The sequence below is a fragment of a genome, unplaced genomic scaffold, assembly GCF_019419815.1.
Source record: "Pyrus x bretschneideri cultivar Hongxiangsu unplaced genomic scaffold, Pyrus_bretschneideri_v1 Contig17, whole genome shotgun sequence".
Lineage (NCBI taxonomy): Eukaryota > Viridiplantae > Streptophyta > Magnoliopsida > Rosales > Rosaceae > Pyrus > Pyrus x bretschneideri.
In genome coordinates this window covers 1827330-1845590 of record NW_025999468.1, presented here as the reverse complement: position 1 = coordinate 1845590, position 18261 = coordinate 1827330, and the positions used below count along the sequence as shown (strand labels likewise).

Genomic DNA, 18261 nt, shown 5'->3' with positions numbered 1-18261 from the left:
CCACCAGAAGAGGTTGAGAAGTCCCTTTTTCAATAATCTTATTTATTTTCTAATCATATAACCTTTAGCTGAAATTTTGTGAATAGTAGTGCCCTGTCTTCATTCTTTATTTATTTAAATTTAATTTTTTATATTTCACATCAATTGGTCATTAGAATAACGATTTTGGGAACTCTAATAACAAAAAGTCTTATACTGGGGCTAATCCTTTTTCTTGAAGACGCTAATTAAGTTTATGGTTTTGACCCTACACACAGCCTCTACCAAAATAAACCTCCAAAAAAAAAAAAAAAAAAGGATAAAGTTGGCTTCTTGGAAGCCACTCTAAGGAGGCTGTGAGCTTATTTAAACACCCTCTGGATAATATTCTGTTTCAAAAAAATCCTTCAGGGGTGAAGCCATCTCTTCAAAAAAATATTTCCCATATATTTTAAGTGAGTCTTTCTTTTTTCCTTGTTCATTTAATTGTTTTCTGCTATTATACAGATCCTAATTCTACATGTTATATTAGTTTTTAACGTGAGTTTTAATACATCTGTCTTCTATAAGTAGCTTCTGCTGTAGGTACCAAAAACTTGAAGAAAAAAAAAGGGCAGATATGGCAAAGTACAAGGTGGGAAATGAATTGGGTTGTGGTTTTATGGGTGGGATTTTCCAGTGCAGTAGCTACTGGCCTAGAAAATCATCTGTTCATTCACTACCCTCAAATACTAGCACAAATGATTTGAATGCACCAATCAGTGAATATTGTTCTTCAAAGTACAATGAATCCAAGAACCAACAATCCGAATCCACAGAGGGTAGTGCTACTGTAATTTCCTTGAATTCAGGTAAACCTTCTCCGAATTTGGACTCAAAACATGCCGGGAAGCCTAGCTTGAATCATCCAGGGCCTTCAGCTTGCCACCAAAAGGTTCAACCAAGAAGACATTCAGATGCTGCAAGAAGCTCAATTTTTTCATCCAATGGAGCAGGGCAAATTAAGGTGTCACAGCACCCTGACTTGGCTAAAGAGATGAAGCTACGAAGAGCGTTCACTGCTAGCTCTGCAGAGCTCAGTAGGAAGATCAGTGATCACCAGCAAGCCAATGAAACCGAAGCTCCAGTCCAAGCCACTTCAAGTAGTTTAATTTTTACAGGACAGTCTAGGAACTTGAGGAAGCCCGGCTTTACCAATCAGATAGCAAGCAATAGTCCCAGTGCCATTTCAACCAAGACTCTGGCTTATCATCCTAGAAACCTCGAAGACTCGAATTCCACACCTAGCCGAAAAAATGGCTTTGGAAAACTAGGAGGCAATGGTGAGATGGGCAACATTGTGAGGAGAAACAGCGATGACCCTGAGGTTTTGAAGTCCATGGGAAATGAGGCATATAAGGAGGGCAGATTCGAAGAAGCCTTGGGTTTGTATGATCGCGCAATTGCGTTGGATTCAAACAAGGCAGCCTACTATAGCAACAAAGCAGCAGCTTTGATTGGTTTAGGTCGTCTCATTGATGCGGTTTTCGAGTGCAAAGAAGCAATCCAAATTGAACCCTCTTACCACAAAGCTCATCATCGGTTGGCAACAACATATCTCAGGTAACATATTTTCCTACATGACAAAAATTCTCAGGTAACATATTTAATTCTTTTAAGACATTTGCTTACACAAGAACATTAATCTGTCATTTAGATTGGGAGAAGCAGAGAAAGCATTGGATCACTACAAGCACTCGGGTCCATACGCTTTCTCGAAAGATATTGACCAATGTCAGGCTCTTCAAAAATGCCTTAGCAGATGCACTGAAGCTCAGAAATTACAAGAGTGGAATGTTCTGTTAAACGAAACCCAACTGGCAATTTCCTCAGGTGCCAATTCAGCTCCACAGGTAATTAGCTTTTTTCTTTAGTCAACCCCTAGCTATGCCAAAAGTTAATTAATCTAATCTGTTAATCAGAATAATTAATCTAATGTTGTTTAATCATGGTTAGGTGTTTGCTTTACAAGCTGAGGCCTTGCTGAAGCTTCAAAGACATCAAGAAGCCTATGCCACCTACCAAAATCGACCCGGTTTTGGCACTGATATTTGCACCAAATTTTTTGGCGTGGCAAATAGTGCTTACCTGTTAATGATAGGAGCTCAGGTTTACTTGGCTGCTGGCAGGTTAGTTAGTTAATTAATTAATTAATTAGTACTAATTAATATAATATAGGATTTTAAATATGTCGTGTATTGCATCACAAGTTAGGTTGGTCCCTATAATTTATTTGCAGCCAACTTAAGTACACTTAGCATCCTGATCATTAGTAATTTAGTAGTAATTTATCTTAGGTCAGGTAAGATGTTATGTCAAGATTTTAACATCTTAGAGCTACGGGGTTGGCAGGTTTGAGGACGCCATAGGTGCAGCTCAAAATGCAGAACGGCTAAATCCATGTGACAAGAATGTCGGTATGGTGGTGAAGAGGGCTAGAGCTGTTGCGTCAGCCCGAGTAAGTGGTAACCTTCTCTTCAAGGTATCAAAGTTTTCGGAAGCGTGTGTGGTATATAGCCAAGGACTACAGCACGATCCACACAATTCTATTTTACTATGCAATCGAGCAGCTTGTCGTTCTAAGCTTGGTCAATTCGAAAAGGCCATTGAAGATTGCAATGCAGCACTTGATTTGCAGCCTTCTTATAGCAAGGCCAGGCTACGCCGTGCAGATTGCAACGCCAAGGTGAATTGTTATTACTTGAAAGCCAAGCACACTTTCTGCACAAAAAAATTGAGTCTGTAATAACCCTTTACTAATTAGTACACTTCTATTTCTCAGTTGGAAAGGTGGGGAGCTGCAATTCAAGATTATGAGATGCTGATACGGGAAACTCCTGGAGACGAGGAAGTTGGAAAGGCTCTGTTTGAAGCCAAGATCCAGCTTAAAAAACAACATGACGAAGATGTTGAAGACGCGAAATTAGGATCAAATTTGGTTCTTGTTACCAGCAATGAGCATTTTAGACACTTTGTGACATCCTCAGGTAGCTGAATATTCTTACGTATATTCCAACTGCTGAATGTTCTAATTTCTGCTTAAGTAGATTAGAAAGAAGTCAACAAAACTAACACTTTATTGTCTCAACAACAGGGATGTCTGTGGTGCTGTTTTGTAACAAAACTAAACAAAAGGAAGTGTTTCAAGCCCTGCGCCAAGTCTGCAAAAGATTCCCATCTGTCAATTTTCTCAAGGTTAGTTATTACTAAGATTATACGGTCAATAGGAAATATTCACAAACAGAACTTGTTGTAAACTTTTAATAAAAAGTAAAATGAGGGACACTAAACAAACAATAAGTTGTCTATAAATCACGGTTTAATGTAAAGGTGGGCATAGTCTAGTTTTGACCGGGACCAAAAATCGCACTGATGTCAGTATGAGATTTTCTCTGAACCGAAACCAAAACATCGACCCCACCAACCAACCCGGTCTACTTTTTGAATACAAGTTCCTAAACTTTGGTTCCCTTCCAATCTTACTTTTACTACAAGTTTGTTAACAGTACTGTTTCTACTTTTTCTTTTTTTTTTTTTTTTTAATTTTATGAAAGTTCTATTTCTACATATTTAATGAGATTATATTAGTATTGTTTTTTAACTTTCAGAGTAATTTTTTAAATTAGGTGGAGGTTGAAGACCACCCCTACTTGGCCAAAATGGAGGATGTGAGCACAATCCCAGCTTTCAAGATATACAAAAATGGATCAAGGGTCAAAGAAATTCCAGGCAAAAACCATGAATTATTAGAAAGCTCAGTCAAATTGTATAGCAGCTGATCGGGATAGTTAAATTAAACAGAAGATAAACAAAAATTATAGTTTATATAAGGTGACTGGCGGCAGAAACTTCACATCTTGCAAAAGAAGGCCACGTGAAAAAATTGATTGGGCCAATCATATCTGCTTGATAACTTTGCCTGCACCGCACATAAAGCGAAAAGGTTGGGATGAGAATCGGTGTGATCATAGATGAAATTTAGAATAAGGGAATTTGAGTGGCCTTGAATTTGTATACCTTCATGATTGTTTTTTTTTTTTTTTTTTTCCTTTCACTTTGGTTTTTGTTCTTCCATATGTTGCACACCAACATGTGCCCTGGTAAAAGTGAATTGTGGTTGATTAGAATTTAGAGGAAGTTTTAAATATTCATACTGTCTGTTAACTCTGTTATTTTTGTTATTTTCCTACAAGTGATAGTAGGTAGAGAAATCGAACAAGAACTTTATTATTTTGATGATTATATATATATTCATAGCAGAAAAATCGAAACTAGGACATCAGGTTGAAGGTGAAATGCACTTAATTAACCACTTGAGCTACAACTTCTTTTTCTTTGATAAGAGCTTAGGGAATTTATTTTATTTTTTTCTTTTTCACAAACAATATTATCTACACTAATGGGGTGGGGTGTGGGCTAAGTCTCACAATGGGCTAACAAATCGCCTTTGGCAAGATCGAATCTAAGACTTTTTACTTACAAGTGAAGAGGAATATCACTAAATTGTAGTACTAAGTGGTAGAGCTTAGGGAATGTTTGATGACCATTTCATTTTACATTTCACCTTTTATGTCACATCCCGGCCCGGGGCGGACCACTTCCCTGGCCCGTTCCACCACTGTAGCACGATATTGTCCTCTTTGGGCCCCGACCACGCCCTCACGGTTTTGTTTCTGGAAACTCACACGAGAACTTCCTGATGGGTCATTCATCCTGGGAGTGCTCTTGTGCACTACTCGCTTAACTTCGAAGTTCCCATGGAACCCGAAGCCAGTGAGCTCCCAAAAGACCTCGTGCTAGGTAGGGATGGGAATATACATATAAGGATCACTCCCCTGGCGCGACGTGGGATGTCACATTTTAAGACCAAACCTAACCTTGGGCTAAATGCTATTTTTTAGGTTTTATTCCCCTCCCCCCGCCCCACCCCCCCCCCCCCAAAACCGAACCCAACACGTGTGGACTAACAGCTAAAAACCAAACAAAAGTCAAATCCCCCCATGATTTAGCCCAGAAAATGGTGTCGGCACCATCAACGGAACCCCACCCACATGGGCATCTCTCCTAGGATTTATTAAATCCAACGACTGAGATCGAATATAATCAAATATAACGGTAAAAAAAAGATCTAATGGCCCAAATTTAAATTCAACAGCTAAAATAATTAAAAAAAATATTTAACTCAAAATTCACCCAAATTTAGTGATTTTTCAATATTTATCGGAATTTCAATATTTTTAAGTTAAAATGTTCAAAAATTAAATTATGATAGTTTACATAATTTTTTTTTAAATTACTTTAAAAAAATTAATCTAAATTTATTCTTTAATAATCTTAGGCTAAAAAATTTAGATCATAAGACTTGGAGCAAAAAAGCTACCTAAATTTTAGGTTTTAGCCCAAGAGTTGAAAATGGTCTAAGGACCTATTGATAACTATTTCATTTTTTTTCTTTTTCTTTAAACAAAAATTGAAAACTTGTCTCGTTAATACTTTCAGTTTTTTGTTTAAAAAAAAAATGAATAATGAAAACTTGTTTAGTAACAACTTTTAAATAAATCAACAGCTCCTATTAGCAATGATTGAACGACAAATTATGAATTGCCTGAATGATGTGTTGGGAGCTAAAAGTCCAATAGTTTGGCATAAGAGATATATCGTTGATGGTTGTTGATTTTGAAGTGGCGAATTAAGGTTTCTGCTGGGTTGGTAATTTTGAGGGAGAAGGGAGGCTTATGGAAAATATCAGAATAAAAGAAATGCTAAGGCTCAAATTAGGGTTTTACAGCACTTAGAGTTCACTTGCTCTGCTTGGTGCGTTATATGCCTTCCAAGCGCGCTAATGGCTTGAATTTATAGGCGCAGGAGTTCCTCAAAGTCCCAGCTAGAGAATCCTTGGTTTTCCTTCTTTTTCGTGTGTTGTTAAGCATTCCTTTCTTCTTTTTTTCCATTGTTGCAGCCACATAATGCCTCTTTTGATTTGTATTGTAGAGTGTTGGTAGCCTCGTGCGTTCTGCTCATAACCCCTCCTTTCGTGCACCAAATCTCATAGCAAAACTCAATCTTTGGCTACGCTCCTTCTCCATTTTCTCTCTTGGTTTCCTATGCGAGCTTAAATTGGTAAGTTTCTTCTTGCATGTTAAAACGAGGTGTAAGGTTCAAGGTTGGATTATGTCAACGCATGAATCTGGGGAAAGTGGGTTTTGAATATGGTTGGGTTTGAAGTCTTTTAGTTGGTTTGTAAGGAAAAAGTAAAAAATTATGTCTCACATCCTTCGTACGTGAAATTAAAATTGTGGGTTTGGACTTTCATGCTCTCAAGCAGCCCAAAACCTTCACAAGCTTTAAGTCCATATAGACCCAATGGACATTCATAACTTGTCTACACTACAACCCACTCGGCAAGTCCCATTATGTGGATTGGGCCCAGTTAAGCGTGTTTGGTGAAGAGTAACTTAGCGTGATTCGAATTAAAATGTTAATGTATTAATATTATAAACTTGTTTTGATATAGCCTGACATGATGAATACACATGGTTTTGTGTGGGTTTAGCGTAAATTTATTGACTGTTGACTGTCCGTATTATGAATTATCTTTTTTTTTTTTTTTTTTTTTTGGCATGGCATGATTGTGAATTTGCATACCCTTTGCACTTTGCGCTTGAATTTGAGTTTGGTTTGCTATGAAAATATAATGACTAGGCTTCCGAATATAATTAGGCTTTTAGGTGAAAATTTTGAGTCGTAACAGTGATTATAGTTGATCAATCATATGATTGCTCTTATACAACTGAAAAAATGTGTGTTCTTTGGAATATTTTATTTTGTCAAGGGTTTCACAAATGTGGTTCTTTGAAGAATGTAAAGTCCATGACACAATTAAATACAACTTCCGTTGTTGCACTACTGATTGCACCAAGTTAGGCTATGCCCTCCAATTGGGCTCGTGGTCCAACCGTTTCTTTGAATTTCACTTTTGGGTCTTCATTGCGATCTGGACCTGATACATAGAGATTTAGCCACAAATTTCGGCTTCGTCCCAATATAGGCAACATTTTGACTGAGTTTTATTTTGGGGGCTTATTGTACAAGTTAAAAACATGAAAAAAGTGGATAATGTGCATGCAGCAAGAGAGTTCAAATCTTCTGCACTCAAACTTTTCTTCAAACTTTTCTGTAGCTTCTTTGTGATCTATCTTATTTGTTAACACATGATCATTTATTAAAATATTAAAGATAAACTAAACAAAAATGACATGTGTCACTCAATGATACAAGTCACAAAAGATTTTGAGTGTAGGAGATTTGAACTCGTAGCAGGAGTGACAAAAATGTAATCATGTAGGTAAAATTTTATTAAGTTTGAAATCACTTATACCAAAGATGAGATCTAAGAGTAAATAACACCTGATAAATGGATAATACGCATTTGTGAAGATTGGCAAACAAGTAATCGTGAAGACAAATTTGGGGCAAATGGAAAACATGCATATAGAAAGATTGGAACAATTACATTATAGAATGCTTATCTATTAAGATATGACCTAGTTTTACTAAAGAAAAGGCCTATAAGGTAATAACAATTTTTTATTTTAAAAAAGAAAATACTAAGGGGAGGGGATAGGATTCAAAATTATTACACTACTTTAGGAGAGGGAGAGTTTCAAACCCAGAACGCATAGATAAAAACCCAACGCCTCATCCATTAGAATATTTGAGCACATGCAAATATAAGGTAATAACAATGAAACAAAAAACAATATGCATTTAGGAAGAGTGTTAAAAACGTAGCAATTGCGACAAACTGTAGGACAGATGGATAATATGCACGTAATCATCAAAAGATAACAATGTAGACAAACTTATTAATCACATTGTAAACCCATTTATGTTTAGATAGAACTTACTTGCATGCATAGAAAAAGTGACAAAATGACATCAATTCTCACTCTAAATGAGCAGTTAGGAATCCATTTGAAGATTATCTTTTTGTTCATACTATGTTTGGAGTTTTGGTAGATTGACCATACTCCACATGAGGAAGGTGCTGCTCTGAGAATCCCTCTACGGTTACTCAGAGTTGCTTGTTGATATGATATGTCATGTTTCTTGGTCCTACAATTCTGACTAAATCTCAGTCCTTTTTCTACTTGGAACATTCTCCTTGGTTCAACATTCACCTGTATGTCTAAACACACATACACACACACACACATGTTTTGCACTTAATTCCCTGGAAGTCTAAATTTTACAGTGCATGGATATTTGAGCTGATATATTTAACGGATACATTTTGACAATATTAATCTAGCCGTTTAAATTGGAGGCACTGCATTCCTGTTTGAGTGTTATTCTTATCCCCTTCTATTTGTGGAGTTACGGTTAAATCACGTTAATATTTTATATTTTTATTTTTTTTTGTTTTATTATCTCTATAAAAAAATCAATATAAAATGTTAATGTGACTTAACCATGATCGTACAAAATAGGAGAGGATGAGAAGGATATCCAAACAGGAGGGCAGACAACATGCCTCCGTTTAAATTGCAGTGTATCCCTGCACCAGCGTGTATTGAAATAAATAGCAGTTAACAGACAAATTAAAAATCACAAATAGTTTCTATTTCTAATTTCTGAAGCAAAAGATATACATGACGAAAATGTAAAATGCTGGCAAAACCCCTCTGCAGCAAAAAAGAAAGAGAAAAGCTGTACATGTACTAATCTAGAACAACAAGAATGACGCAAAAGTAATACTAAAGGAGCTTTGGATTGACCAGTTTCCCACTGAAAAATTCAGTGGACAAAACAGCTCGCAAAAAAAAATTAAAATAAAAAGCAAATCAAAGCAGGAAATTAAAAATTAAAATTAAAAAAAAAAAAAAAAAAAAAATCATCTCGTCCAACTTCGACTCCTGGAAATTGCTTCCTTCAATCCACCGACAACCCACGTCTCCTTTGCAATGTCTGAAGAAATGTTGTAGAAATCAGAATCATATGCCATCGCCACCAAGTGCTCCATCTTTTTTTTCTGCTTGTCTTCCTCCATTAAACTCCTCAGTGTAACTTTTGCTTTTTTCTCCTCTTTCTCCATTCCATCTTCTCCTTCTTTTTCTTCATCTTCGTCGTCGTCGTCGTCCTCCTCCTCCTCATCTTTTTCTTCTTTCTCTTCCAGCCATGTTTTTGCAGGGGCGGACCTGCACCTCATTAGCAACAGAGCATTCGGCGGCGGAACGGCCGCTGCCGGAGCTTCAGAAGTTGATCCAATTCCAACATCATCATCGAAATTTGGCGTACAGTTTCTCTTTTTCTTGGCCTCTTTACAAAACCCATTACTCTGATTTTCCTGTAAAATCATGAACCACTTAGAAAACACAGTGCTTGAGCTACTCTGGTCACCACCGTCACTAATTCCCTCACCACCCACAAGGTTTTCTCGACGGTCTCTGTTCTCTTCTTCCTCTTCTTCGTCTTCTTCGTCTTCTTCGTCCTCAGAAGTAACACCGGATTCGTGAGGGAAAGAACCGAAACACCGAAAATCGAACCTAATGCTTCGCAAGCAAGTCAAGAATTGCATGACTTCTTTCTTGAACCCAAGAGCCTCAGCCCAATTGGGCCTCTTCTGTTTCCTCTGTTTTTTGTTGTGAATTCTCTCTATCTCTTCCATCACTGTTTGCCAGCTTTTGCATGAGCCAGACCTGTGCCGGACTTTGATTTGTCCGGCACAGGTGACTTTTGGGGAGGTGGGCTCGGAGTTCTCTGAGTCCGCGTGCTTAGTCTTGGTCCACAGCAGAGGACTGGCGTGGCCAAGACCACTTTTCCCAAAGCTCGTTTTCTTCACGAGCTGTTGGTGGTGGTGGGGATGGTGGAGGTGGCGGTTGTTGGGCTCCGAAGGCCTCGCCGGACTGCAAATTGGCTTTGGCATGAGTTTTAGATTGGTTCTTGAAGGAAAACATACCAAGAGATCAGATGAGAGCGCTCCTTTGGCTTCCCTTCCCTTCATCTTTTGATTGTTTGTTGCTTAGATCATGTGCTCTGCTCTGCTTTCTTGCTGAAATTGTGTCTTTTTGGGTTTTTGATGTGTGTTTTGGATTGGCCTTTAAAAGAAAGGTGAGAGACTTCGACAGCTTTCCTCTGCTTTTGCCTTTGTTTGATGTATTTAACTTCTCCGTCCTTCTCTATTTTTTTTTTCCTTTCCCTACTCTTTTTTTTCCGCAGTAATTGACTTGATATCGACTAATAATTTACAATATTTAATACATTAATAATATTTGAGAGATTAGTCGTCTATATTACCAAACACTGGCCAAATATCAATTCAATTGTAATAAGTATTGACAAAGTATTAAAAGACTGTATAAAATACTAGAAACTGATATCCCGTAACAATTAATATTTTTTCTTTCAACACTCTTTAGTAAATATAAATAAAGTATCGGAAATGTATCAAGTCTTGTAAATTGATACTAGTCAGTCGTCAAAATTTTCCCTTGGCACTAAGCCTGGGCAAGGTACGGTTCGATAATAAACATAGGACAGATACCGAACCGATTTATATAGAACAAGTTCTATTTTTTGCACCTGTACCGAAATCAGCAAAAAAAGAATCGAACCGAAAGGTTTTTTTCCGATTCAGTCCGAGTTCGGTTTCGATCCTTGGGAGAAAAGGAGATGGATTGTATGCCCTCCCATTTTCGTACTTTTTTCATGCCCTCTTGTGATGTGTGGTCACAGTTAAACCAAGTCGACATTTTATATGTGGCTTAACCGTGACTACACAAATAAGAGAGCATGGAGAGAGTATGGAAATGGGAGGGTAAACAATCCACCTCCGGGAGAAATGCCCACCCCTACTTGGCACTCTTCAACATCTGTTTGACATTTGTTGTGACACTACTTTTTGCACCCTTTGAAATTGGGTCACAGGGTCACAAGACATTGCTTCTTTCGTAGCCTTTACTTTTCTCTATGCTTTCAAAACATGTTTAAGTTTTTTAGAAGAAAGGTGCACGGGAAAGTAAAAGGCCACGAGCCTTGTTTGATGATTGCTAGTGCCCACAAAGCAAGTGAACAACTACCAAACCACTTCTCTTCAATTGAATTGAACCCCACAAGAATTTTGGGGGTCTTCTTAAGTCATTCCTGGTGATTTAACACCCTTTCATCTTGATGGGATTTATAAATAATTGCTTAGTGATTCAGGTTGCATATCATTTCATACAAATCACTTGGTGTAACTACCATTAGGCATAATAACGAACATTGCTTCATGGTTCCTCTGATTTGTTTACCTGCAAATCACAATTTGACACATCTATAAAGATATCTCAAGACAAATATAATGCAAAAATGTATAATGTGTTAAACGATAAGTGACAGAGAAAGAGATTGATTCCTTTGAGAAATTCCAAGAGATAATAGGCAAGTGATAGAAATGAAAAAAAAAATATCAATCAAATTTAGATAACCATTTGCAAAATGTAGTCAATTTAGCTAAAAACAGTATGCTACACTTTTTACCCATCAAATAGCGCATGAATAAGAAAAATTAAATATCATTTATAAGTTAAAAGATTGCTTCTTAATCTTCCAAAATATGTGAGAGAAATTACCAAACTTACATTTTAAATTCTAATTTTCTATCCTTTCTCTCTCTTTCCAACTCTCTATAGCCAAACACAAGATGTAGTGGCGGCTGGTGAGTTGTTAGAATATGAGCAATGCATTGGTTAACTGAATTTGCTTAGACTAATAAACCCAAGAGGGTTGTGAAAAGCAGATCGAAAGCCTAGAAAATAAGGGATGGGATCCGCAGAGTTCATCATAAAAAAAGAGGAATGGGATTAAGCAAAGTGTGGATGTCATGATGAAGTGAGAGAGAAATGTACTTGAGAGCTTGGAAAAAATATGACCCCTCTAACCACAACTTGCCTTAGGAATTAGGATTAGACTTTACTTTTATTTGGGGCCTTCCATGCATGTCTAAGCCGAAAAAATTCTCACTCTATCTCATGATGAAAAGAGTACAAAATCTTACATGATACATCATTAATCCCAAGGCTTTGAACAATTATATAAAAATTTTGAAAAATAGGACTCTCTATGGGCTCTCCATCACCGCATCTTTTTGGGATTCAAGTCAACATCATAAATATTGTGCCAAAATAATGAAGTGGCGGAGAGTCTTCTTAACATTTCTCACCTCTCTATTGATTCGATATTAGTTGATTTTGAGTTGGATGTTCGAGTCTTAACATAGGTTCGTAGAGAAAACAAAACCAAATATACTTCAAGTCACCCACCATAACTAGTCCACACACATATTTATTTTTTATTTTTTATTTTTATTTTTTTACAAACAAATAGTGTTAATAGGTTAAATTGTTAGTTGTTAGGAGGGAAAATAATTGATGGAGTTCAAAGCACCAGAATGCATAGACATTATCCACACCGTATTTGACTTAACTGATCACACATGAGGGACAACAAACCGAATGTAAATTTTATTTATTTTTTTTTTACAAACAATAGTGTTAATATGTTAAATTGTTAGTTGTTAGGAGAAAAAATAATTAATGGAGTTCAAACCTGCACTAGAATGCATAGACATTATTCACACCGTATTTGACTTAATTGATCACACATGAAAGATCACAAACCGAATGTAAATTTTATAATCAGGATGCAACGCAAGAGTAGTATGAAAATGTTGCACCACCTTACATACATAGAAGCAGATCAATTGGCTTTTGGCGAATTAATATTTGTCTCCACTTGATTGGAGTAAGTTTCGAAGTTTGACTTCTATAGATAATAAAGACAATATATATTTATGATGAGTTTAATATCAAGTTACGTTGACTTAGTACAACGCTATAATGTTATTTCTCTTCATTTATAAGTGAGAGGTCTTATGTTCGATCTTCACCTAAGGAGAATTTGAACCACATTATTGCTAGCTCATTATGAGATTTAGCCTAACTCGTCATCCTTAGTGTAGATAATATCGTTTGTTCAATTAAAAAAAAAAAAAAAAACCAAGTTGCAAATAGTCCATTTGTGACACTATAAATGAATTTTTAAAATCTTTGTAAATATCTTATTGTTGGTATAACATAAACTACTTAGGGTTAGTTTGGTATTGTTGTGGTTTTTTTTTAAAAACTGCTTTTGTTGTGCTGTGAGAATAAGAAACTGTAAAATAAAGTGGGTGTTTGGTAAACCTTTTTTTGTAAAAATGCTTTTAATAATAATAATAAAAAAAAAGGCAGTATTTGAATGTGGTAAACTTTTATGTTAATTGTTTTGAATATGTTAAATGACTAAAAATAGATATAGTACTTAATGTGATATAATAATTGTTAAAAACAATAATGTAGGCGCAAGTATTGTAATTTTATAAAACATGTAGGGGTATACTTGCTTTTTGAAAATTTCATTAAATGAGAATTGATTACTATGCTTTGAAAAAGAAAAAAAAAGGAGAAAAAAACTTTTTTTTAGAAGCATGGTAAACCCTGCTTCTGCTTTTCTACTTTCATTGACAGTAGTTTAAAAAAAACACATTTTACCAAACAAATTTAAGTTCTAACTTTTTTAATAAGTTGTTTTTTTTTAAAGCACCACAATCTCAAACCAACCCTTAAACCATCTCTAAAGGAAATGTCAAATTATAAAAGTCCAATTCAAATTGATAGCAGATGTGGCAATCTGAAGTCTTATATCAAATTTTGTATGTCTCCTACCGAATTGTCAAATGTTATTTTCTTATTAAAATAGAGTTTAAAATGCTTGTAATTATTTAAAAAATGTTGAAACAAAATTTTTATATGTTGAAATATTAGTGAAATAAGGGATCCACCATTAAAATTAATTAAAAATAAATTTGACATTGATATCAAATTAGACTCCTAATCACAAAGCTTTTAAATCTAGTTGGCAAATAATACTTCGTTTAGAAAGATTTTTGAGATCAAATATGCACAATGATATTACACCTAGAATTTTGACATTTCGTTCGAGGTGCTCTTATGAAAAAGTACATCGTCTGTATCTCTTCACTTAACCTGCCAAGCACTGCCTCTCTTGTTTAAATTGCAAGCCACAAACACTAGAATTTGAAATGCAGTCAAAGCCATTGCAACTCCCTTAAATGATACAGAGAGTTATGGTCGTTAAATTGTTGTTCATTGTACCTTTGACCACGCATTTAATCATTCATTATTCCAGTGCATGTCATACAATAAAACATAGTACAAACTTCCCAATGGATACTCCTCAACAAGAAAGGAATTGGATTTCATAATACCATGCTAACATGGATTTTCATAATATTGTATTATCCTGCGATATTCTTAACCACTCTAATCTATGAACAAGTTCAAACTGAAGTACAAAGGAGCGAGTACAGTGTCTGTCCAATCGACTAACCCACATGTACTATTAATACCGTGCTCACTTAACTAATTCATAGTCTTCTGTTCATTTAATCCATAAGTTGAGAGAAAAAATATAAAAAAAAGTTCAATAAACATGGCGGGCAAGCAAGCTAGCCCAAGCCTAAAGTTAGCGAAAAATAATGGAGAAATTGAAAGGCACCATCTATGTTTGTTGACCTTGCTTATCTTATGCATCATTGAGAATTTGAGGCATGTACGGTGACGTGAACATGGATGGAGAAGTTGAATTTCAAAAAGTGTGTGAGGTGAGAGACGGATGATGTCACAGACCCATAAACACAATGATTCCTCCTATATCTCTATCATTCTCAAACACACTGTAAACAACATTAATACCCTAATATCGTCCCTTCATAAAATATTAAAACATAGGTGAAACCGTGAAAGTTGAACGAAACAGTGAGAAGGATTTGAACTCAGGTGCATATGAGGAACACATCCGCTTTAGATAACTATGACGTATGAAGTTTAATTTACATAAAAATGTTTCAGGTATAGAAACAGTTTGAATTATTATGATGGCCTATGAGCTTAAAAGAGGAGTTCGACTTTGAAGTAGTAAAGATGGATACGTTAGGCCATATTGGTAATAAAAGCAATTAGGACTCAAAAAGCTAGTACTTGAATGGTCCAATCTAACTAAAAGTTGAGTTTCACATGTCCATGTATTGGTATCAGAACAGGAACATCCGAAAATCTCCTCTTCAGAGGAACTGCCCTTTTTTCGGTTATACACCGGAGGAGTCAAACTCATGATTCATCTTAATCCTAGTTCATTAATCTACCCTCCCTCACCACTTGGCATCCCTTACCACTTTGCCACCCTCAAGGGATTAAAAAATTGGGCCTTTCCTTGGCATCCCTTAACACTTTGCCTTTTGAGTACAGAAGTATACAAGCTTTGACATTCATTCCCAAGTGTCAAACAGAGTTTTCTGTGGCTCTGCAATATGTTATCACCTGAGGAATTAACAGCAGCATTGCATACAACTACAACTACAACTGCAATCAAGTCGATTTTTCCATACAAGTGAAAATGAGGCAAACAACAGGCCCAAATGGTCCTAAATAGAGACATACAATTAACCCCTAATCATCAGTTTTCTATCAGCATCACAGGTATTATAAAAAGAAACTCTATAGTGAAATTTAATATTCACTCTCGGATAGATGAACTCAATGAAACTATATGTACTTCGATTAGAGATCATACTGTTAAACAATAAGTTTGCAGACTGCAATACAATAAAGAGTTAATATCTCGCTCACCATCTGGGAAGCAAATTTATCTTTATTTAAATCATGATCACTAATATACAAACAAGGAAGACCAAAGTAAAAACATATGCAACCGTAAGAGTCAAAACACACAGCAGAAACTAATAACCTTAGGTCAAGATATTGGTAACCTAGAGCCTAAAAGAGCACTAAGCATAACTTTCAGCAGAAAATATCATTACTTGTTCGATGGTCATTCCTTTATATTGCATTCAAATTCTAAAGAATTTCAGAAATGCTAGTCACTCCTCCCATTGAATTCAAAGTTCAAAGAATTTCATAAACGAAGCAGCTATGACATTGATCGAAGATCACATTAATATGAAAGTTACATCCTTACAAAGAACGAAAGAAAGAAACAGAAATGCACAAAAGAAATTACCTCAGCAATAATCAGGAGATCTTGATTTCCACTCCATGCACTCTTCCTTCAAGTTCATTTGTATAAGGAACAACATATAATTCAGCAAACTTCTGTTCAGAGTACTTGCAGATTGTGGTCAAATTAGGTGTTTTCCCAAGTAGTTTTTTCTTTTCGAGGATCTCCATAACTTGTAGTCGTGGTTTCAGCGTGTGCTTGACACTATAAATAAGCAATTCTGGGTGATTAACTATAAACGAGATATCATACTTGCCAGTGCTGAGAAGCACCTCTGCAACCTCCTCAATCTTCTTCTCAGATATTCCAAACACCTGGGGTACCCTCCTAAACACCGCTGAGATATCATCTTCTGAAAGCCCCAAACTCTTGAAAAGCTTCACCTTCCGTTCCCATGTCTCGACAGTGAGCGAAGTCATGATCCGAATTGCTGATAGGAACCTCTTGGACTTCATATCGAAACCCATCTCGTCGACCCTTTTAATAACATCCACAATGCTCTCCGGCTTATGCACAAAAAATCTCGGAAAATGAAAAATGTATTTGATAATTTGTGACGATTTTATACCATAACTCTGTAAGACCTCAACATTAGACATCAATGTCTTCTCCAAGTCATATTTGAGAACTCCACCAGACAACTTTAAAACCTTGAGCACACTAGCATTCGATCCGAGAATGTTCTTCAGCACCAACAGAGCAGGGCCAAGCTGATTATCGGCACTTCGCAACAGAAGCCAGGGGTCAGCGGACACAATATCAACAATGTCGGAATCCGAAAAGCCCGAGTCCTGGAAAACCTTGAATTTGGGTTTGAGGACAATGTCAAGATTGGCAATAAGAATCCTGGGGACCCTTTTAACCACATCTTCCAGATGGGTTTTCGAGAAGCCGCTTTCCCTGAGAAACGAAATCACCGAACTGGATTCAGCAGGGCTTTTCAGATAAGCGACTGCTGATGCGGCTTTCAGAGCGGCTTCTGGGGAAAACTGGTGCTGGCTGATTAAGTATTCAGCTACTGCAATTTTGGGTTTTGATTTCCACTTTTTGGGTCGGGACGAAGAGTAGAAAAAGAGAGAGATTGAGTTGCAGAGAGGGGATTTGTGAAGCCCGACAGAGGTTAGTGAGAGTGAGATTAGCTTTTTGTTTATCAAGGTTATCATATTTTGGGGGGTTTATAGTGAGGTTTTAGCAGTGATTTGCATATGAAAGACAGAAAAATTGGATTTGAAATATAAACTTGCCTGTGATGCCCAGCAGTATGCTTTGTCGCCAACTCCGCTTGTGTTAGGGTTCTTCAAACCCTGCCCCTTTTTCTGTCCCTTCCTGTCTGTATTTGGCCAAAACCTTTTTCATCTTGATTTTCCTTTTTCTGTTTTCAAACTTACTCTATGGGCTTATTAATTGAAATGCTCATAAATCGGTCATTCAATCTCAATTTACCTTCTGAAATTGATTTTTTCTCATTTTATTTCGTCTCACTTCTAGTTAACCAATTTTCACTTTGTTATTAACGTTCTCTCAACCGTGATTGTGATGTTTATGATGCTGGAAAGTATTTGGATGAAGTGATTAATTAAGGACGCAATATGAAGTCCATCAATGAAGTTCTGATAAGCTCATATTTATATATATTTTACATCAAATTCACTTATCTTTTTTTTAGTTAGTTCCATATATTTTTGAGTTATTTACTTTGTTTTTGTGTTTTGTAGGATTTGTCAAGCAAAGAAAAGAAAAATAGCACAAATAAGATTTTAAGTAACAAATTCATCAAAACTGCCTATGCAAGTCAGTTGATTTTGGAAGCAAGTGTCGGACAGCTCAGAATGAATTAGAGAATGAGCCTTATATACTTGGAAAGCTACGGATATCTATTTTCAGGAGCATTTCACAGATTGTTAATATCATTTTTCTAGAAGAAGTTATGGTTGTTTTAACACTGAAAGGTTCCGAAAAGGCTGAGCATTTTGTAACTGACAAGAAGGCATTGCAAGCAATAAATCCAATAAAACTAGCAGCCAAAACTAATGCAGCCAAGAACAAATCAGCTGACACCTATTCAAATATCAGAGGAAATGGAAAATTAAGTGGGAGTAATGGGCATAAAGGCTGCCCAAAGAGTTA

General features: G+C 36.2%; 3 protein-coding genes across 3 annotated transcripts; 1 reads left to right on the top strand and 2 right to left on the bottom strand.

Annotated features, from left to right (window-relative positions):
* Positions 1 to 362: 362 nt before the first annotated feature.
* Positions 363 to 4169, top strand: LOC103962206 (inactive TPR repeat-containing thioredoxin TTL3). Its single transcript, XM_009374884.3, has 7 exons — positions 363 to 1581; positions 1676 to 1871; positions 1975 to 2147; positions 2371 to 2704; positions 2801 to 3005; positions 3113 to 3213; positions 3645 to 4169. Exons 1-7 carry the CDS (start codon positions 599 to 601, stop codon positions 3795 to 3797), a joined length of 2145 nt encoding a protein of 714 aa, XP_009373159.2. The 5' UTR covers positions 363 to 598; the 3' UTR covers positions 3798 to 4169.
* A 4449-nt stretch (positions 4170 to 8618) lies between these two features.
* Positions 8619 to 10194, bottom strand: LOC103962207 (nucleolin-like). Its single transcript, XM_009374885.3, has one exon. It carries the CDS (start codon positions 10019 to 10021, stop codon positions 8912 to 8914), a length of 1110 nt encoding a protein of 369 aa, XP_009373160.2. The 5' UTR covers positions 10022 to 10194; the 3' UTR covers positions 8619 to 8911.
* Positions 10195 to 16148: 5954 nt separating this feature from the next.
* LOC103962208 (transcription termination factor MTERF6, chloroplastic/mitochondrial-like) lies at positions 16149 to 17534 on the bottom strand. The gene has a single exon (XM_009374886.3). It carries the CDS (start codon positions 17295 to 17297, stop codon positions 16149 to 16151), a length of 1149 nt encoding a protein of 382 aa, XP_009373161.2. The 5' UTR covers positions 17298 to 17534.
* Positions 17535 to 18261: the final 727 nt, after the last annotated feature.